The following is a 22,317-nucleotide window of genomic DNA, read 5'->3' as shown; positions in this document are numbered from 1 at the left end:
CCAAGACAAAAGACACAAGATGTGGCGGCTAGACAGGGACAAACCCCAATGTGGAGAAACCCTTTGATCAAATCTTCTTTTATCTTCAATAGTTTAGCAGAGAGAAATAGTACAAAATATGAATTCTATAATTTTATATAGCAGCAGCAAACCCTAGATCAGCAAAGTCAAACTTGGTCAAACTAGTTGAAATTGACCTCTAAAATACTTGGTCAATTTCCGGTCAACTTGTCCTCGAACAGCCTGAAGAAACAGCCCTTGAACAACCCCAAAAGTTCAGTGAATTTGCAGATTTTCTGAAGTCAACTTGCAGCCCTAAACTAGGGCAGTCAACACCGGTCAAACCAGAGGTCAGATCACCTCGATTTTTGTGCCAAAAATTGCGGCCTACCTAGGAGAGGCAAACACACCCAATCCGCACTTTTGAATGGTCAACGCTTGTTCTTATTATCCACAGATTAGCAATCCCATATACATTAAGTAAAGTGCAGATAGAACATTAAATGATCAACAGAAAACAAGCCAAGACAAGAGACACAAGATGTGGCGGCTAGCCAAAGACAAACCCCAATGCAGAGAAACCCTTTGATCAAATCTTCTTTTATCTTCAACAGTTCAGCAGAGAGAAATAGTACAACTCTGAATTCTGTAATTTTATATCAGCAGCAACAAACCCTAGATCAACAAAGTCAAACTTGGTCAAACTTGTTGAAATTGACCTCTAAAATAATTGGTCAATTTCCGGTCAACTTGTCCTCGAACAGCCTGAAGAAACAGCCCTTGAACAGCCCCAAAAGTTTAGTCAATTTGCAGATTTCTGAAGTCAACTTGCAGCCCTAAACTAGGGCAGTCAACGCCGTTCAAACCAGAGGTCAGATCACCTCAATTTTCGGGCCAAAAATTGCGGCCTACCTGGGAGAGGCAAACACACCCAATCCGCACTTTTGAATGGTCAACGCCTGGTCAACACTGGTCAAAGAGATGACATGTTGTCCTAGCGTCCTTCTTTCTGCGTCTTCCTTGCCCTAGGACGTCTTCCTTTCAGCGACACGTGTGAGAGAGAGAGAGGCTCCTTTTATGCATAGGAGAGAGAGAGAAGATGAGTGAATGAGTTTTCCAAATGAGGAGTCTCCTTGTATTTATATGCAAACATTGAGTGTGAATAGATGTGACTGTTGGCCTCCTAAGCCTACATAAGTTCGCTGGCCGACCTTGACAATTTGTCGATAATCAAAATAAATTCATATCTCCATAAATATATATCGAAATCGGATGACCTTTAGATCAATCCTACACCTCTCGATGAGAGGAATCTAGGAAAAACAAAAGCCATAAATAAGGTGATCCACAAGGAGTTTGGCCCTAGTTGCCAATTTAACAATTTCTGATAAACGACCTCATTTCATAAGCTTTTTGCTGTGAGAATTTGCCAACGCATCTTGGCAGCAAGTGCTTTGGAGAAGGACTCAAGGTTTTTTAGTCCCCATCCACCCCATTTCTTGGAAGTGCAATCAAATCCCAACGAACCCATGCATAAATGTGACCATCATGTTTCCCTTTCCATAGGAATCTGTTGCACAACTGTTGAATTCTCGTAAGTATTCCTTTTGGGATCCAGGCCATGGACATCCAATAGACCGGAATGGCTTCCAATACTGTTTTGATTAATACCAATCGTCCAGCTCTGAAGAGGTATTTGTGATGCCAAATAGTAAGTCTCCTTTCAATCTTGGCTACTAGCCAGGTCCAATTTGCAATCTTGTATTGTAGGGGTTTGAGTCGAAACCCAAGGTACTTCAATCCATCATCTAATGATAAGAGTGAGTAAGGAAATCTTTGGTGTGCAAATTGAATCTCATGGGGTGTGCATCGACAGAATAATTGAATTATAGATAGTAAGACTCATGAATCGTCGAGACTCCCATTGAGGAAAATTAATAGATCATCAACAAAAAGTAGGTGTAAGGATGCAGTTGTTGGTAATCTTGATACCATGGAGACGACCAAGTCTGCTTTCTTTTGTAATGAGCCGACTCAGGCCTTCCATAACAAGCAAGAACAGAAGAGGGGAGAGGGGGCAGCCCTGTCGAAGACCCAATTTTGCATGAAAAAAGGCGGAGGCGAATCCATTAATAAGAACACTAAATGAGACTTTGGTAATGCAGCACATGATCCAGTTGACGAATTCCAGGGGAAAACCCAAATGGATTAAAGAGCATTCTCAAGTAAAGCAAATTAGTGCAATCAAAAGCCTTTGCAAGCTTGATCTTGAGAACCGTGCCTTTCAACTTCTTTATCTTGATGGAGTGTAATACCTCTTGTGCAGTACTAATGGCATCATGAATTTGACGGTGGTTAAGAAAGGCAAACTGTTCAGGAGATATATGAGCAGATAGGATGGGCTTAAGCCGGTTGGCGATGATCTTGGCAATAATTTTATATATGCAATTGCAGAGTGAGATGGGGCGAAAGTCCTTGAAGGACTCAGGGGAATCAGATTTAGGGATGAGGGCTATGAAGGTCGAATTGAAAGCCTCATACATTCGACCACTGGTTCGACAGTCTTCAATAATATGGAGCAGATCTTCCCCCAGTAATTCAAAGAAAGCCAAGTAGAATTCGATCGGCCATCCATCAGGGCCAGGGCTCTTGTCCTTCTTAAACCATTTTAAAGTATTCTCTAGCTCCCCCATAGAAATTGGCTTGTATAGATCCTCAACTGCCTCTTGATCAACAAACAGTGAAAAAGTCCTGCCACCCTGATAATTTCTGCCAATGTTGCTTCCTGTGAGGCCTTGTAAATATTTCTGAAGTGTGAGGTGTTGAGTGATGCCAGATGATTGAAAGAGTGTACTCTCTGACCTTCCTCATTGGCCATCTGCCAAATGGTGTTGATCGCACGGCGCCCATTTGCATATTGGTGATAGAATTTTGTATTGTCATCTCCCTCTTTTAGCCAGAGGGCACTACTCCTAAGTCTCCAAGTTGCCTCTCTGTCTTTTAGAATCCTATCCCTTTCGATCTCCAGTTTAATGAGGTGGGACTTGGCATCCGTAGATAGGTAGCCCATCCCATTAGCATCTTCCAGGTTTGCAATCTTAGTCTCAATAGATTGGAGTTTGTGGTCATCCATCTTTCTCTTGTTATGGGCCCAGTCTATGGTTAATTGCTTAAGTTTAAGAAGGTTGTTGGAGAAGCCTTCCGAAATAGTTTGACCAAAATCAGGAGGGTGAGTCTTCCAAAAGTCCGAGACTAAACGGATATAGTCTAGATCCTTTAACCAAGTGGCATTGAATTTAAAGTGAGCTTTTGGTTTGCGAGCATGACCAACGATCTCAAGCTAAATAGGAGAATGATCAAATAGGCCCCCCGATCCCACCCACTGCTTGTAGTTATAGAGGGTCCCAAAGAATTGCTCCTTGATGAGGAAACGGTCCAGCCTTCGAGCCAACATGACCTCTCCAGTCCTTTGGTTCCTCCAGGTAGGCTGAAGACGAAACATGGGGATATCAATAAACTGGTGATCATCAAGTAGAGCCTCCAAAGTATTAGATAAAGGGTCAATCTGAGCATTGTGCCCCCATGATTCAGCATGTCCAATGGAAAAATTGAGGTCACCTCCCATAATGATATTATCAGCTTGTAAAAGGGCTAAATTGAGGAGTTGTTCCCAAAATGCAACTTGGTTGTGGCAGGGGCCATACACATTAATCAGTCAAAGCTCCATCCCCAAGTCGTATGAGAAAATAACAGCACCAATGAAGCCATTCCCACCACAAACATTTGATAATCTTACCGATCTAGGGTTAAACCCAACGGCAATACCCCCAAATCGCCCACAAACATTTAGGGCATGAAATTGTCATCCAGGTATCAGAGATTCCAACACAGGTATAACCATATTAATTAGGCCAAGGGTTTCTTGAAGGAATAGGACATCCACCCATTCAGTTTCCATAAGTCTCATGAAGGCTTGTTTTTTAGCAGGGCTAGCCAGTGCGCGACAATTAAAGGATAACCACTTCCTGGGGGAGATGAAGATAAGGTGTTGTGTGCTCTAAGAACCCAATCAATAGTGAGTTGTCAACCTTCAGCTACGTCAATACCAGCTTGATGGATGGCTTTGGATATGGAGGAGTGTCTGCCCCGATATGATTTGGGGGGCTTAAGGGGAGGGATGATACCAATTCCATCGATACCTATGGAAGAGGATTTGTCCAAGGAGCAGAGGTTGTAGGAGTGGGATGGGCACAAAGAGTTTGATGCCTCTGTCGAAGGAACAGTCAAGGGGGGGTCCGGAAGGAAGGAGGCGGATTGGAGAAAATAAGGGGAGGATGAACCAGGGAGCAAGACAGGGGAGGCGATGCAGGTGCATATGTTGAGGTACAATGTGATAAAGAGGATGACAAAAAAGAATCAGAAAGTGCAAAAGATGAATCAAAAGAATAGGAAGGAGGGTTACCCAATGAGAGCACTGCCGTGGTCGCCGCCCGATATCTCGTAAGCGAAGGCGAGGGAGGACGAACAAGAGTGGTGACACGCTCCTTCCCCCGTGCCTTTGCCTTTGATAGATTACCGGGAGCTGAGGGCATACGTTGTGCTTGTGAACCCAGCTTGTCCACCAAACCATCAGTCGTGATCTCCAGAGGAGGAACAGATATTACCAAGGGTCATTCCTTATATAAATGTCCAACCTTGTGGCATCGTCTACACTTGAAGGGCACCCCTTCGTAGTCAAGGATCTAAACGCGGGTGAAATGCTTCCAATGAAGGATAATCTGTTCCTCCAATCCTTCTCTAGTGTCAAGATGAACCCAAAAAAGGACCAAAGACATATTGTCGGAGACAATGAAAGATTTGTCATGATCCAAGTAGGTGCCAAGTGCATTTCCAAATGCGCTTGAAGATGTCTTCGGACTAGAAGTGTAGCGGGAAACCAAGTAACCGCACCCAGATAGGACCAGCCCCCAATTACTCCCGCTCCGGATCAAACAAGGGACTTCATCACTTGAGCAAGGCAGGTGCAAGCTCAATGTGCCAATATTTTGAGAGCACCCACGAAGTATAGTCTGAACACTGAAACCGAAGGGCGAACCAACCACGCAAGAGAGTGGTAACCGATGGCAGTTCAGAGAGTATTTGTCCCCAAATTTCAATGATCCATTGTCGAAGCCTAGCAGTGGAATGCGTTCGCCTGCGTACGTGCCCCACCAAAACACGGTCCGCCGTATCAACCACACCCCCCATCTGAATCCCTTCACCGAATCTGAGAGACGTCTTTGTTCCTTGCTTTGACACACTTGGACTTCTTCACGGTTTTGGGATGCTTATTAGCTTGGGGACCAGAGGAGGGTTCGGGAAGGGGGTCCAAGGAGTCGTCAACCCTAGGGTCAAAGTCACAGTCCACCAAGTTGATACGGGGTCCTTCAAGGTAGCCGGAAGAGGGAGGGGCAAATACGAAATAGATATGCGATTCCGACTGAAAAGGAGGAGGCCCAGGGAGGTGATCCGGGGGAAAAGATGTCGGTTCAGGAGGCATTATGAGAGGGAAATTGACAGCAGAAGGAATAGAGGAATAACCCGGCGGATAAGAGGGGGAGCTAGAATGAAGGCATGTAGCCAGGAATTGTAGGGATGTCGGAGAAGGGGGAGGGTAATCAAAACCCGGCCAAGGTTGCGAGTCATCAGGCAAGGAGACGTCCGAACACAAGGAGTTTGGGTCAGCTAAAAAAGTCGGTGTAACGACCCCAGGGTAACCAAAAATGGAGATTGGGGGCGCAGACAGTGACGCATCCGACAAGGGAGGGGGCAATGTGGTCCAGATGGGCATAGTTACAAATGGGTCGTCGTATAGCCAACCAGGTCTACCTCCATATCAGCCAACCAGACGACAGACCATGGTGCAAGTGTAAGACCCCGTGCCAGATGCCAGGATGGGTGACGAAAAAGAGGTGAGACGATGAACCCTGAGACTCCCACAAGGTAAGGAGCATAAGGGAGAAGTCCTCAAACTAAATCAGCAAACCTGCAAAACCCTAACCGATGTCGGAAATGCTGCAGAAAGGGTGAAGTCGCACCATCCTATTGCACTGTCTAAGTCATACCAAACTGTTCATTTTGAGAGTTCTTGTATGATATATGTGTTTATACTTATTTTAATGAGAAGCATATTAGAAGGGAAAAAATTATGTGTGTGCATGTTGTGAAAATTGGTTTTATTTGCTTCCATTGAAATTTTGTTTTGCCAGTGAAAAATCCCAGTGTATGCATTTTATTCTGTAAAGTTGTATTAAATTTAATTAGCAGCAAGGAAATCACAAGGAAATAATTTGTCAAGTTCTATGGTTATAAAAATTTAACAAGACTCTCTTAGGCAAAGGGAGCTAACGATGATGACACTCTTGCTTCAAGATTCTTTCACTCAGAGGTATTTTCCATTGTTGAGATTGTTGTTTCAATTACACAGGTTTTGAGGGGTTTGAAAGGAACTCCCATGCTTGTAGTTTGATAGTAAATTCTTATGGGTTGTTATTACCTTTTACCTCAAGCTTGATATTTTAGGATCAATGAGTTTAGATGTTTGCAAATTTTTATTATGTGCTTTCATAGATCTGATCCACTTGTCGTGGTCACATAGAAGATGTAATTATCTTTGCAGGATGTCCTAAAGAACTCTGGATGTGGCACCAAATGAATTTGGTCGTGACGATAACTTTAGTAATGTTGGAGTTTTGATAGGTAACCATGGATGTCATGCTTTTTCTTGAGTGATTTCACAGTTAAGCATATCAGTGGTCTAGGGTTATGTTCCTTTAGTTTCACAAATGGTCACTTTCCTTTTGGAGCCCCCGGTAGAGGGTAAGAGAGAGTAGCTTGGTTTGGTGGCATAAACCCAATTGCTTTGTCGTATTCTCTTTAGAGTCTTTACATGTTCACCATCAAAAGGCCAAGTTGTGATTGCTTGGAGAGAGACCCACCTTTATGAGCAATGATTTTTAGATGTTGGGGTGTGCAAGCTTATACTTGTGAGTGTGGCTCTTACAAAGTATGTATGATGTTCTACATTATGAAGGAGGATTCTAGTAATTTTGTGAGAGGCACTGGAATTAGATATTGCAATTTTAGATGGAATTGATGAGATACAAAAAACACTTTTCTTGTAAAGAGGAAGTGTTAATTTTTGGGGCTAATCCAAAAGTGTTTTCACCTCTCTAGGAGAGCACTATGTCTCCTACCCCTTGGCAATGCTTCAAAGTTCATAGACATGGATGGATTAGTTTGAGTGGATGTTTGACCTTAGTTGGAGTGTTTAGTTGAAGTGTTAACATGGTACACTTAACTAGGAGGTTGTTACCTTGACTAACCCATTGAGTGCACAAAATGGGGAAGTTGGCTCCTCAATCAGGAAAAGTGCCTACCTAGAAGGACGAGTGTTGGGCACTTAAAGGAGGGCTCTTAGCCCTGGGTGCCTGGGACCATGTAATACACACCTTGGACATTGGACACTTGAGTTAACGATGCTTTGGTTAAGGAGGATGCCTCATAGAGGTTGGTGATGGACCCACAGACATATTTTGATGAGGAGAATTGGAACTTTGTGACCACATTGGCATATGTGAAAGTAGCAATGGGCACATGTGAGGGCATGCACACAATTAGACAAGGAGCATCTAGCATGAGGACAACTGGAAGGCAAACCATCGTGGAAGAGGGAGCACTAGACTAGCATATTGTTGGAGAGCACATCATCTTGGTGATGGACCCACAGACATATTTTGATGAGGAGAATTGGAACTTTGTGATCACATTGGCATATGTGAAAGTAGCAATGGGCACATGTGAGGGCATGCACACAATTAGACAAGGAGCATCTAGCATGAGGACAACTGGAAGGCAAACCATCGTGGAAGAGGGAGCACTAGACTAGCATATTGTTGGAGAGCACATCATCTTGGAGGATCATTGAGCACAAGGACAATCATGCTTGGAGAGCATTTCAGTTTTGTGGTTTGAATAAACCCTAGTCTAACAACCAAGCCACCTAGTTCAAATTCATGTTTGAATTCAATGAGTTTAAAGTTTGGCAAAAATTCGACATTTTAAATTTTAGTCATAAAATTTGAAATTAAATTCAAAAACCTCTAAATTTAAAAATACATACAATACCTAATAAATATAATAAAATATAACAAAAATAAAATAGATATGAGATATGTGATATAGGAAGATATATGAATATCATAAATAAATATATGAAATAAAATAAATATGGTTTATACCTATTATTACCCCGTGTGTTAACAGGGGGCATATATATTAGTGCAACATTTTTCATCACCATTGTAAGCCCAAGATCACAAGTCAAAAGCGATGTAAAAACCATGTGAGGTTTTGTAATTAGGTATCCCATATCTGTGTCATGCCTTTTGAGTTTGTATCTTGTTGCCTTGAGACTTGGTTAGACCATGGTTGGTCCCTTGAAGTTTCACTTCAAGTTACTCTTGTCCTATATGTGATTGGAGGGTCTTCGGCAAACTTTCTTATGGACTCATGGTTTATGAGAGCCTACATTTGTAAGGATGATCATCGATGTATGGGTCATTCCATCACACGTCAAGGTGTACCTATGTCATTCCACATGGTTAGGGTCGATTAAGTCTGTAGGTGACATTAGCTTTCGTGTAGTGTTCCTCATAAAAACTCTTCGAGCATCGCAGTATCATTTGACAACATTTCATGTTTCTCAAGGCAGTTCATGGTTATGAATGTAGCGGTCCCCATGTTCAAAATGTCAACTTGGTCTTAGAATGTGTAGTTTGAAGCGAGGAATCCATGCCAAATCAATTTTTTCCAATCAAAGAAGGTAGTGGCTAGTTACAGCTTGGTCAAGCTTGGTCAACATGTCAAAACAAGTTTTGAGGTGATAGAACAAGGGTAACATTGGGTTTCACTGTGACATGCATTATGTCAAAAGTGGTCTACTCAATGACAGGGAGATAAAAATCCATGTCTCAGTTTCTCTAAATTCCCAAGGGAATTAGAGAACCAACACAAGGCATGATGATGTGGCAACGCTAGGCAAGATATGAATTCCATGAGATACCTAGTTCAAATCCAAGTTGATTTTAACATATCCAAGTGCCAAGAAAATTAGAAAGTCAAGAGTTGGAGATCCAACTCCCATGTGGCTAGGTCAAATTACTAAAGCGCAAAGTCAAGTCAAAAACATCCATTGGTGAAGTCAGCTAGGAGTTAGAGGGTATAACTATTTGTTGGAGACCTGGTGGATCAATTAGTTGAGCAATGGACCAAGAAAGTAGCCGCTATAAGATGAATTTCTCCTCCAATGGACAAAATCAAATTTTTCAAGGGTGACCAAGTGGAACATTGATCTACTATTGTTTACTATGTTGACTATTGACCATCATGGACCATGAGAAAAGGGAATCTTGAGCTAAATTGTTGAAATTTGTCCAAGTTGACCTCCTAGTGGGTGAATTACAAATTATATTGTAATATTTTATGAAAAAATACTAAGTCTCCAACTTGTGGATGACTAGTAAATTACTATTTTGAGGAAGAGTCAAAACTAGTCATTATCTAGCCATTACAAATTGTTCTATAAAAAGCTAGCCTACCCTCATTGTATTGTTAGTGTTGTCAATCGATATAAGTGTTATCATCTTAAAGAGCTCATTTTTGCAAACCCTTGTGTAAATTTTATGCATTGTGTGGAATGAATTCCATTTTCACTCTTTTTCTTGATATTATTCAGGGGTTTATTTTAATCTAACCATTTTTGGTAATCAATAAAATTACGCTAAGGATAAAAATTATGGCCATTGAGGGTTTATCTAGTCACATGGAAAGGGCCAACTAGGGAGCGACCCCACTTGAGTTCTTTTGTTTTGCATGTGAGTCAATCCAAGCAACCATACCTTCTCTGGAGGGAAATTTGATTTGTGTTGGGTCTCGTATTCATCACACACAGAAGTTGAAGGATAGAGATGCCACTTTGAAAGAGGTCGCTCATAAGCAAGTTCGAAAGTCACCAAGAGAGTTAAGTCAATAATGGGGGTGATATCTGTCCAAGACCAAACCCACTCCCTTGACCGGATATATTGGCTTAGGAGGGTGTCAACTTCGCATTCCAACAAAGCCGAGGTAAAGCAAATGGCACAGGCATTATCCAACAACCATTTCTGTATTTAAAAAATCAAAAACTTTATTTTTCCATAATCAATTTAGGTTATTTAGCTTGCTAATTTTTCATTTTCATCATTCTAGCAAACAATTTCCTTGGAGAATTTAGAATTTACTAGCAAATCTAACCAAGGATAGGCACATGTTTTATTTCAAGATAACATTACATTTGTATCCAGTTGTTTGGCACTGCAGATTTGAAGATCATCTTGTCGTACCAGGCTGGATCTGCATATGTTAAAGGGGTTTTCAGTCATTCAAGTAAGCATATCCATCCCAAAACCTTCTCCTTTCCTCTATAGTGCCTAAAATCAACATTTTTTGTATTTAGAGTAATTTTCAAGTCATTTCCAATCACTCTTAAAGCTTATAATTAATTCTGGAAATTTCTAAGTAAATTAACCAAGAGGGTTTTTGCCCAGAATTTTGAAAAGTGATTTCTAGCTTTGCTGGAAATTCACTTTTCATTCAAATTTTGGTTGAGGAGAGGCCCCAAAGGCCTCAAAATTAACCCTCATACATTTCCGCCCCTAGACTAATCATCCGAAAGTGCTACGATACTTGTAGGGTGGTTGTTATAGTCAAATCAGATTATTGTCCCGGCGTTTTTTGCATATTTTATAGTCTGCTACATAGGACAACAAGTTGTTTTGACTCGTAACTCTTTAATCAACAACCCAACGCATAGAATAATTAAATATTTGGTTAAATCTTTCCTTGTAGACCATAATCTATCAGTTACGCAATAGATTTTTGGTGATTTGGTGCTACTAATTTTGTTGTTTAGTTTTCCGCTGTCACACGTATTTTACAGCTAGACAACTCTTGGAAGTGAATGCCTCCACTCAAGGTGACTCCAATAAGGTAATAATCTTATTTTGGAGTTACTTGGGATTATATAAGGGGCTCCTCCCTTGGCCATTTAGCGGGTGTTGGGCTTAAATAGCGAGAGCTTGGGCCAATGTAACAATGAGTATGTGTCTTGTGTGTACCCATCCAACAGGTTGTCAGAACCTTAGCAACACTACTAATAGGATCGGTAACACCTATGATAAATATGAAATAAATATAAGAATTAAAGATATACAATATATAGATGTTGATTGAACTTTAAAGATCCAGCTGGATAAACATAAAATACATATGATTTTTAAAGATATATGAATATATCATATAAAGATGATGAGTGAACTTTGAAGTATAGTCAAACGAAGATTGTTGAGCAAAGAGTCAAGACTGTCATTGTTTTTGAGCAAAGAGTCGAGACTCTAAATCATTACGATTATGGGCTTAGTGCTCCTTTAAGTGCAGGTATTTGATGTAAATTAAGTGAAAATATTAAGTTCTATATGGGTCTATAATGTTGTAAATTGTGCATTAGTATGTACTATGAGAGTGTAAATCATGGAGTAATTCATTCACAAAGCATCTAATGGTGATCAAAGTTGGAGCTTGGAGAGAACAACAAGCTATGAGAAATGAAAATCAATTTCCAAGTGGCAAAGTATTAAGTATTTTGCCTTTTTAATTTATGAAATAAAAATTAGTTAAATTTGAACTGATTTGGCCAAATTTAGACAAACTCCCGCAAATTTATTCACCCAATTCCTTCATTTTTAGGTTCCATATTCAATTTTTCTTAGGTTTTGTGAAAAACAACAAATATATTTGGATTAGCTTGAAGTTCACATTAGCTTGAAGCTTCAAGCTCACCGAACCTGTTGACTCTGTCTAACACATGCATATTCTTGCACTGTAGAGCGCTCCATGTGGGATTGCCTTGTTGGGTACTTGTATGGACACAAGTCCTTAATTTATTTTTAGCCTCCCTTATCTACTTGTATATATAAGAGAGGAGAGAGTTCTTGTACACATATCATCATTTTACTCTTCTTCGTACTTGTCTTGGTGACATTAGGGTTCATGAGGAAACCCTAGGAGAAGGTAAGGAGAAAGAGAGACATCTTGAATGTCCATGGAGATATTACTTTGTGTGATGGGCCCCCACCTCGAGTTTCATCATGTCATCAATAATACCATAGAGGGCGAAGTAATGTTCCATCTAAGTGACCCATCTTAACAGGTTAGACCTATCAAACTTGTTTAACTCCACCTTAGCAGAACGGTGCCAAATGTTATTACTATTGTCATGCAAACCTCACGAGTATCATGGGTGGCTAAATTGTATTGATTAGAAGCTTCTTCTTGATGTAGCTCAATGTGTTATGCAATCCCATGGTTTTCTTTTGGTATGCCTTGAACTAACATACTTGGCACCTTCTGAATCAACATTTTTTCAAAGTTTTCTGACTTCAAATTGCTCTTGTGATAACTAGGGTTTGAGCTATGCATATAAATTGTAGAGAAGAACATTATGTTGGAGTTGATAATGGTTCTAGTTGCTCTTGTTTTAGCACTAGGATCTTTACCCTAGTTGAAAACATGGAGAGTGGAACAAATCCCTTGCTTGGTTTAAGGAAAAATCATGGAGAGATAAGCTCGATAAATCTTGAGCTTCATGTGACGCCTTGCTTGGAAGAGGACTCACCCATTGAATATTTGATGTTACATGGACATCTTGGTGCTTGTGTTGATGCAGAGTTAAAGACCTAAGGCTCAAGGACTCAAACCCTAGGATAGACAGTCAACTTCTATGATGGACATGTAAATTTGGAGGCCAATGCTAGAGTTGTCTTCCCATGTATTTGTGTAATGCAACATGGCTAGGGTTTGTAAACCCTATGGAAGACAACATTGCTGATGTGAACTCATGAGATGCAAGCTTGATGTTGGAGTCGAGGAAGTACCAATGTTGACGCTTGCTTGTTGTGGATCATTGATGGTGAACCAAGGTTTTCATAGTTTTCCTGGCCAGGATTTTAGAGAGCTTGAAAATTGTACCAACTTATAATAAATGTACATGTACTTGATTTATTTTAATTATATATATGAAGCTTCTAGCTGTCCAAAATTGTGTAATTATGATTTCTCTTTCAACTTGATTTGGCAATTTTCAGCACCTAATATTCATGACAATTTGATGTATTTAAAGGTTGAATTTGTTAAGTAATTGGACGGATATCTTGAAGATAGTAGGGCAGATTTACTACTCTAAATTTATAATGATTAAAGTGATTTTAGATCTATCTAGTTTATATTTGGAAAATGTGCCCTAAGGACTAAAACTTGTTATCATATGTTTGATATCTTTTCTCTTCGGCCACCTAGTATATTTGTTTGAAGTGAGCTAAAATATCGTTTGTCACCTGCAGTTGTAAATCAACATTTGTGATCAACAATAAGGCTGAAGTTTATGTTGATTTGGGGTAGCATCGGATGTGCTCTAGCCACGAAAATTGGTGGAGAGGCTAAGGCACATGAGATCTCCAATACCCAGAAATGGTTTGGGCAGATTCTAAATAGTTTGGGAGATATTAAAATAATTGATATTTTTAATGGTCCCTAAGTCTAAACTTAGGGAAAATAAAATAGTAATGTGAATTAATATAAAATTGTGTTAGAAGGGTCCAAAAGTTATGGATCAAGTCAGAGTTAATCTTAGCCGTTGATTAGGGACTTAATCTCGTTCGTTGATTTGTCAACGAGAAAAGTATAAGAGGAGGCTTGAGGGTCACTTGGAGAATTCACCAAGAGAGATCAAGAACTCAATTTTCTAGGGCAGGATTTGCTGAGGAAATTGAGCGAGTGATCTGAGTTGCAACTGAGGGGCAGTGAATACATAGCAAAGAGGCAGAGTTAGTACCAGGAGGATCAGCACAGAGCCAGGAGAGGGATTCAGAGCCAGCTAGAGGCCACGCAAAGGCAGCCAAGCGCTGCGCAGAGCTTGAAAGGGCTAGCATGTGAGATGCAGAGGGTCCAAGGGCTGACGCAGAGGCTCCAAAAGCTGACGCAAAGCCCAGAGAGGCTGATGCAGGGTCTAGAGGCAGCGCTGGGAGCCTTTCGTGGGACAGACTAAGAGCTAGAGAGCCGGACAGGGTGACGCAGTCCCTATCAGAGTGATGTAGAGCAGCAGAAGTTGCATTGTTCTTGTGGGATAGTTCATCCGGTGATTTAGCCGAAATATCTGTCTCCGACTGAGACGTACTCCTGCCGAGGGCATTCTCTGTTGGGTGAGCCATTTCTGACACCTAGGTTGTATTCTGAAACTGCATAATAATAAAACCCTCTGAATAGCAGCATCGGTTTTTCCCACATTGGGTTTTTCGGAGGACATTAGTCCAAAAACAACGGTGTCACTTGTGTGCTTGTTTACTTTCAGTTGATGATATGTATGTGTTGATACTGTAATTGTATTTATTTTCAGTATTTACATGGTAAATAACTTGTTAAGTAATTGAACAAGTAGGAAGAAATAAATCAGATAGTACAAGAAGAATTTCTAACGGGTTAAACTTAGAAATTCCAACATGGTATCAGAGCGTGGTTGTAGATCACAAGATAACTAAAGGCATTAGCTGAGCAGAGCAGTAGCAACAGAAAATAGTTGTCCCGAGTGACAGAAGTTGTTCCTAGCAGAAAGCAGCAAGGAAGGGGTGACGCAAAGTGCCTGCGTCATCAGTTCAAGCCAGGAGGAGGATCAGCGCAGTGGCAGAGAGGAGCATACCTAACCTATGTAGTGCCCGGTCATCTTTCTCAACCAGGAAGGATTGATGCTATGGCCAAGAGGTGCAGATTTTGCCGGTATCGGGATTGCGCAAGAGCCTAGAGGCTCAGTTCTTCAAAGTAACTGAGGTATAGGGGGCTATGGATAATTTGCGGAGCGAAGCTGGTGGGGAGATGTGATCAGAACAGTACCTAACAAGGCAAGACCAAGGAGAAGGGATTTCTAGAAAGTAAATCAAGACTCAGGGGGAGTCAAACCGAGGACTTCCAGAAGGGAAGTAAAGAGACTCAGAGGAGTCAGAAGAAGAGTAGCAAGATGGCAATGAATGGGCTGAGAGATCAAGATAGACTGGATGGAGCTTCCAACTTCTTAGTCTGGAAGGCCAGAATCTTTTCCATTCTAGACAGGTATCGCATCAAGCACTTCGCCTTGAAAACGATAGCAATCCCAGTTGACCTAGCTGAAAATGAGAAGTATAAGGAGGCAATGGCCAAGGAAAAGTGCATCATCCTTGATGGGGTCAAGGATCATGTGGTGCCGCATATTGCCGTTAAGGACACCGGAAATGAGATGTGGGAGGCCCTGAAGAAATTGTACCAGCATACGTCCATGCAGAGGAAGATGTTACTCAAAAATCAGTTGCGGTCATACTAGATGCAAAAGGGAGAGCAGATAGATGTCTTCCTCGGTGGATTAAAGGAGATCCGTGATCAGCTAACTTCCATATGGGCCACGTTAGATCAAGAACTGATGGTGAGGACCACATTGAACGCAGTCTCAGAGGATTGGAAGGTATTTGTCCAGAGCATACTAGGTAGGACGAGCCTTCCAGATTAGGAGGAACTATGGGCGGCTCTTCGTTAAGAAGAGAATAAAGGAGTAGGAAGAAGAAGAATAAAGGAGGAGGAAGAAGAAGATGTGGCTCTCGAATCTGCGGGAAAGCAGGAGAAGAGAAAGAAGAAGGACCTCTCCAAGGTCAAATGCTTCCATTGTGGGGAACTGGGTCACAATGCGAACCAGTGTCCGAGGAAGAAGAGTAAGGGAGAGGCTTCTGAGACCAAGGCAGCACCAGCGAGGACGGAGAAAGAAGTGGAGACAAATGACGACTGTGCCATGAGTGCTCACACGCCACTTGAGCGGAAGTGGGGAGACATTGAGTTGTAGTCAAACGGACTATAGGCGATGAGGGGCAGGATCTTCGAGGTACCCAGCCTCTTGGATTAGACCTTGCTACGGGAGCCCTGAAGAGGAGTAATAGTACTGGCAGATGTCAGTAGAGACGGATACGGCTGAAGCGACAGAGGGAGCTACAATGCAGGAGTCCCCAGGCAGCGTGAGGCTAGCAGGCTACAACAGTGCGAGAGGCATGGGAGTGTTGCATCAGTGCAGGATGGCACAGAGAGGTGCGCAACAGTGTGAGATGCAGGGAGTTGTTGCAGCAACGCAAAGGTCAGTAAAGGGAGCACTTGTTAGTGATAAAGAGAGCTTCAGCATCGGGAGTGTTCCTACCCTGACAGAGATGTCAGAGTTGGGAGATCAATTACTTACTTCTCAATAACTAAGTTGCAATGCAGCGGTTAGCAGTGGCAGTACTATGGGCAGCAGGATGAAAGGGAGCTGTCGTATGAATGCAATAGTGGCAGTGGCAGGGCCATGGGTAGCAGTACATGATGTAGCAATGTAGATGATGGGCAGCAAGCCTAGCATCGACACAGGGACTGATGTCGGATGATCAAGGTCATACTCAATGAGGAGTATTACTAGAGCACAGTGATTGCTAAGAGCGAGTGTTGATTTGGGGTAGCATCGGATGTACTCTAGCCATGAAAATTGGTGGAGACACTAAGGCACATGAGATCTCCAATACCCAGAAATGGTTTGGGTAGATTCTAAACAGTTTGGGATATATTAGAATAATTAATATTTTTAATGGAGTCCCTAAGTTTGAAAATAAAATATTAATGTGAATTAATATAAAACTGTGTTAGAAAGGTCCAAAAGTCATGGATCAAGCCAAAGTTAATCTTAGCCGTTGATTAGGGACTTAATCTCAGTCGTTGATTTGTCAACAAGAAAAGTATAAGAGGAGGCTTGAGGGTCACTTGGAGAATACACAAAGAGAGATCAAGAACTCGATTTTCTAGGGCAAGGTTTGCTGAGGAAATTGAATGAGTGATATGAGTTACAACTGAGGGGCAGTGAATACATAGCAGAGAAGCAGATTTAGTACCAGGAGGATCAGTGCAGTGCCGGGAGAGGGACACAAAGCCAACTAGAGGCCACGCAGAGACAGCCAAGAGTTGCGCAGAGCCCAAGAGGGCCAACGTGTGAGACGTAGAGGGTCCAGGGGCTAACGCAAAGGCTCCAGACGCTGACGCAAGGTCTAGAGGCAGCGCTAGGAGCATTTCGTGGGACAGGCTAAGAGCTGGAGAGCAGGATAGGGTGACGCAGTCCCTATCAAATGACGCAGCGCAGTAGAAGTTGCATTGTTGCTGTGGGATCGTTCATCCGGTGATTTAGCCAGAATATCTATCTCCAACTGAGAGGTACTACTGCCGAGGGCATTCTTTGTTGGATGAGCCATTTCTGGCACCTAGGTTGTATTCTGAAACTGCATAATAATAAAACCCTCTGAATAGCAACACCGGTTTTTCCCGCATTGGATTTTTCCGGGGACATTAGTCCAAAAACAACGGTGTCACTTGTGTGTGTGTTTACTTTCAGTTGATGATCTATATGTGTTGATACTGTACTTGTATTTATTTTTAGTATTTACATGGTAAATAACTTGTTAAGTAATTGAACAAGTAGGAAGAAATAAGTCAGATAGTACAGGAAGAATTTCTAACGGGTTAAACTTAGAAATTCCAACAATTTACAAGGACTAGATGCAGAAAACCTCTAGTGTGAAGTGAAATTTTTGAATTTGCAATTCATAATCACAGAAACTATAACAACAATGAAGTTGAAGAATGAAAATCAGAACAAAGTACAAGCATTGCACCTGTAGAACTAATTAAGATAGAAGAATGAAGCAAAAATGACGAACATAACAATTTTGGGACAGTTCATTGTTAGGTACGTGTTATATTCTTTGCACGACTAGCTCTAGCTGTTGCCTGTTGTGCTGAGTGTAGTGGGGATGTCACAAGAGGGCTGGCAGCGCCCACAAAAAGAAAATTGGGTGGTTTTTGCATTCGTTTTTGGTGGTTTTTGGCACATGGTGATTTTGTAGTTTTAGTTGGGGACCTGTGGTTGTATTCTAATCTGAGTAAATGGCTTGGCAGTTCAAGGATACTGCGGGATATATATTGTATTGTGATACTGTACAGAAATTTATTTTGAAAAGTATTGCTGGTTTCCCAGTTTTGGGTGTTAGTAAAACCTTAAAGGACTAGAGGGGGGCTAATTATTTTTGTGCGTGTAAAATTTCCTTTTATCCTGATGTGCCAGGCTCACCCTTCCCCAATCTAGGAGAATTTCATTGTAGGTAGCCAACTTACAACATTGATATCAGAGTCCGTCCATTGAAAGGCTGCAAGGAGGAGGGGTTCTCTATTGCACCAAATTTGCCTAGGACTTGCACCTGGCCCAGACCGCTTTCACAAGAGCATGCATACAACAAGCATGAGCATGAGCACATGCATCATTGGAAAGATTTGGACCCTGGCAGGTTTATTAGAAACACCTTAGTTTCACCTACTACACAGGCCAACATTCACTAAAGGAACTAAATTTTGATACAGTCTGGAAAAATATTGTGGATAAAGTGAAATCATATTGTTGCAAAGATGGCCAGTATATCATGGAAAAACGTCAGACAGCCATTTCCAAACCACCACAGCAGGATTGGTGGTCGCTACTGCAACTCTGGAATACGAACATTGAGTTTGTAATAAGTTTCCTCATTTTAATGATTAAAGTAAAACACTCTGGTATCATTATTGAAGTAAATGAAGTTGTATACGTATAAATGCCCTAAAATACTTAACAGACTAAATGAAATCACTACACTGCACTTAGGTTACCGGCTCTGCTATTTAGGGTAGAATTCAAAACTTCAAGTGTTCCATTCAAGGTAGTAGAAAGAAGCATTAACTAGATACATATAACATATTAAAATAAACATTGTAAATGAAGACAATCATGCTGACAACAAGGTTTTAGGATAACAAAGCTAGCAATGTTTAGTTAAAATTCTTTAAGAATTTGAATCCCCAACGGATGATAGGTTAATCTGAGCCACTTTCAACAGCCTACAACCAAATGGTCGAGTACTAAATCTGTACCTATTTTAACTTTCAATATATCTGGTAAATCATTAACTGAGATTACAAGCCCTGCAACTGCATCTAAAAATAAATATGCTCACTTGCATATCAAACAAAAAGTAGGTTTTCAATTAAAGTCAGAGAACAAGACACCACAACTTCCAAAGAGAATCTTACATATAAATAAGAGAGAAATGAAGTTTAAAATACTGAAGGCAGCATATGAAAAGAAATGGCATGCATACCACACTTAAGTGACCTTCATGCCTGGCCTGGGTTCAAAGGCCATAGCTCTGGTATCTCTCACATAGCCTTGGTCATCATTTAAAGGACAGCTGGGAAGCCAACTCCATGTGTTTTCACTTACATTGTAAACAACCACCTCCATCTCCCGCATATGTCCAAGGAATATAAAGCAGGCATAATCTCCAATTCCTATGCAGTGGCTGAACGGCCAGTCCACAAAGGAGTGGATCATGTTAACACGACCGCAGAGGGATGGTGGCATTCTAGCAATTTCCTTCCACGATGATGATGAAGAAGATGACAAAGAGGAGGAAATCCCCTGCTCCAACTCCCATATAATGATCTCCTGCAAAAGGTCACCCCCTTCTTTGATAATGCCAACTATAACAAGAACCCTAGACCTGCAAGCAAGGAGGTAAGGCCTTCGGTTATTTTCATTAGCCATCTCTGGCAGAAGTATAAAATCGTAAGCTCCATGTCTGAAACTGAAACCCAAAATGCCCAAAGCCCCATTAAATACTGTTAAGCAGTAAAAGGAACTGTCGCAGAAAACCATAGGCAGAGTCATCCCCATCCCCATCCCAATTAACATCCCCGGCCCCGTTACCTGGAGATCCTCCGGCAGATGTCCTGCAATTCTCCATGACTTGTCAGTGGAATCATAGATTTCCACTACATAGGCATACTGAAAACGAGACCGACCCACAACCACCACCTTGTATGACTGGCGACCGTGGGCTTCCCCTTCCATGATGCCTGCCCATCTAATCGACCGCACTATGGATGACTTGTGGGGTAATTTTAAGAACGTTTTCGTGAGAGGATTGCAGACCAGAAAATGAGTCACCAAGAAGAGGCCTGCAGCGGATCCAAGGCAATGAATATAATTTTGATTTTGTCTGAGAAAGGAAAGGGAGAGTCGAGAGGATTTCTCCCATGTGCGTGTGTAGAAGCAGTAAACCCAACCATTGGGCATTTCGGAGTAGACATTTTGCAGGAATAACCATGGATTCTTGTTGTGAGGTGCCTCTGCCCATTTAGTTGTTATGAATTTGGGTGATGAAAGGAGGGCATTCCAATCTTGGCATACGCTGCGAAATCTACAGAGAGATTCCACTGGTAAACGTGCCAATATCTCTTCTCTCAGATATTCCGGCAATTCGGGGTACCCTAACCCTAACGCCTTTGCTTGCAGCTCCCCCATTTCTTTCCTTGTAGCCAGAAGGAATGAATGAAAGGGACGAAGAAAAACACGGAGAAATGGAAATATTTATTCAAGTATTTATGCAAGTAAGCAACGACGTCCTCGGGCACTGTATATCATAATAGCGATAAGGCTTTTTTCTAAATTTTAAATTATATTAATTTTAATTGGTCTGTAAAATGGAATCTTCTAATTATTTTAAGTTTTAGTTTTTTAATTCAAATTTGGTTTGCTTTTTAGTTCAAATTTGATGTTAATGGATTCTCAGTCTACACTTTTTCTACATCTGGCACACATCTTTTTAAGTTCTTCTCTCTCCCTTTGAGATTTGAGATCAGGTTCCTGCATTATTTTTATGATATTCTCTTTGCACCCGCCGTGCATGATATGACGGTTTGGGCGGATGGCTTTCGCTCCCCCACGAGTGTTCGATCCCTGCGGAGGATCCCTCGCTTCGGTCATTTATGTGACGTTATGCCGTAAAATCTGCTGGCTTTGGCCGTATTCTGACTGGCTTCGGCCATATTATAATCTGGTTTCGGCCGTATTTTGACTGGCTTCCTCTCCCTTTGAGATCAGGTTCCTGCATTATTTTTATGATATTCTCTTTGCACCCGGCCTGCATGACCCACCCGTGTTCGATCCCTGCGGAGGATCCCTCGCTTCGGTCATTTATGTGACGGTTATGCCTTAAAATCTGCTGGCTTTGGCTGTATTCTGACTGGCTTCGGCCATATTATAATCTGGTTTCGACCATATTCTGACTGGCTTCGGCCATATTGTACTCTGAGACTTCAGCCATATATAGGGATTTCTCTCTGAAAAAAAACTCTCAGGGTCTCTCCAAAACTGTCGATACTCCTGCCGTTAACCGTTTACCGTGGCTACATTTTTGGCGATACTTTGCCAGCAAGTTCTATACCCAACGATCTTCGGTGCACTACCAACAGATTACGATTTCTGCGGTGCACGATCAACAGATTCCTGCTACATGACGCACCATAAGATATCTGCTGCCGTGTAGGGTCAAAGTTCATCAGCAATTGCGTTAATTGTGAAATCATATTAGTTACTTCCAGTGGCAACGACAACGAGTGCTCTGAATGGCTGGACCGGCAGAGGGCAGCCTTGGTCGCTCATCTCTCCATGACCATGCCCATGACCTGCAACTTCTATTGAAGGGGCCCTTGTGTTAATTTTTACTGCAGCTATTCCTGATTGAAGATGCACAGATACTATCCCAATTTGCATGTTCTTCGTCAAATTCAAATGCAATCTGTTCCACTGCTCCAGCCGAGGTGCATTATTCATTCTTTATAGCCATGGCTGAATGCAATTCTTTTCCCCTGTATCTTTTTTGGGAACTAACGACAAGTTTGGGGATGTTGTTTCTGCTTGTTTTGCCCACAGGTTTACTCGCCTGGTAGTGTGAGGAGGATTGAGAAGGAAGTGGTGGAGGAAAATGAAGATTCTCCTCTAATGAAACAAGTATGTGGGATCTGTCTAGAAGAAAGATACCCATCTGAAATATTTGATCAAATTCCAAATTCCGTGTCGCATGATCGAATCCCACCAGCTCCAACGTCCTAATCGTGTTTCACTTCTGCTGGTTCGAATCCCGTGAATCAGGATGTTCTAATGAAAGATACTTTAGATATTAAAGTTTTAATATCTAGATAATATGTTATATTTAAAAAATTTAATAGTAAAAATATTTTTTACTGATAAATATTTATCAATTATATTGAATAAGTTTTTTATTATAAAAA

General features: G+C 41.5%; 1 protein-coding gene across 1 annotated transcript in view; it reads right to left on the bottom strand.

The window, feature by feature from the left end:
* Nucleotides 1–20,652, bottom strand: part of LOC149267108 (F-box only protein 6-like) — a 29,309-nt gene extending 8,657 nt beyond the window's left edge. The window contains exon 1 of the mRNA XM_089431395.1: nt 19,344–20,652. Within this exon, the coding sequence (XP_089287521.1) occupies nt 19,349–20,548 (1,200 nt within the window). The 5' untranslated portion in view covers nt 20,549–20,652 and the 3' untranslated portion in view covers nt 19,344–19,348. The remainder of the gene's footprint in view (nt 1–19,343) is intronic.
* Nucleotides 20,653–22,317: the final 1,665 nt, after the last annotated feature.

The sequence above is a fragment of the Pinus tabuliformis genome, chromosome 6 (genome assembly GCF_031772625.1).
Source record: "Pinus tabuliformis cultivar Carrire ecotype Pingquan chromosome 6, CPIR1, whole genome shotgun sequence".
In the NCBI taxonomy this organism is placed as follows: Eukaryota; Viridiplantae; Streptophyta; class Pinopsida; order Pinales; family Pinaceae; genus Pinus; species Pinus tabuliformis.
This window is presented reverse-complemented; position numbering and strand designations above follow the sequence as displayed.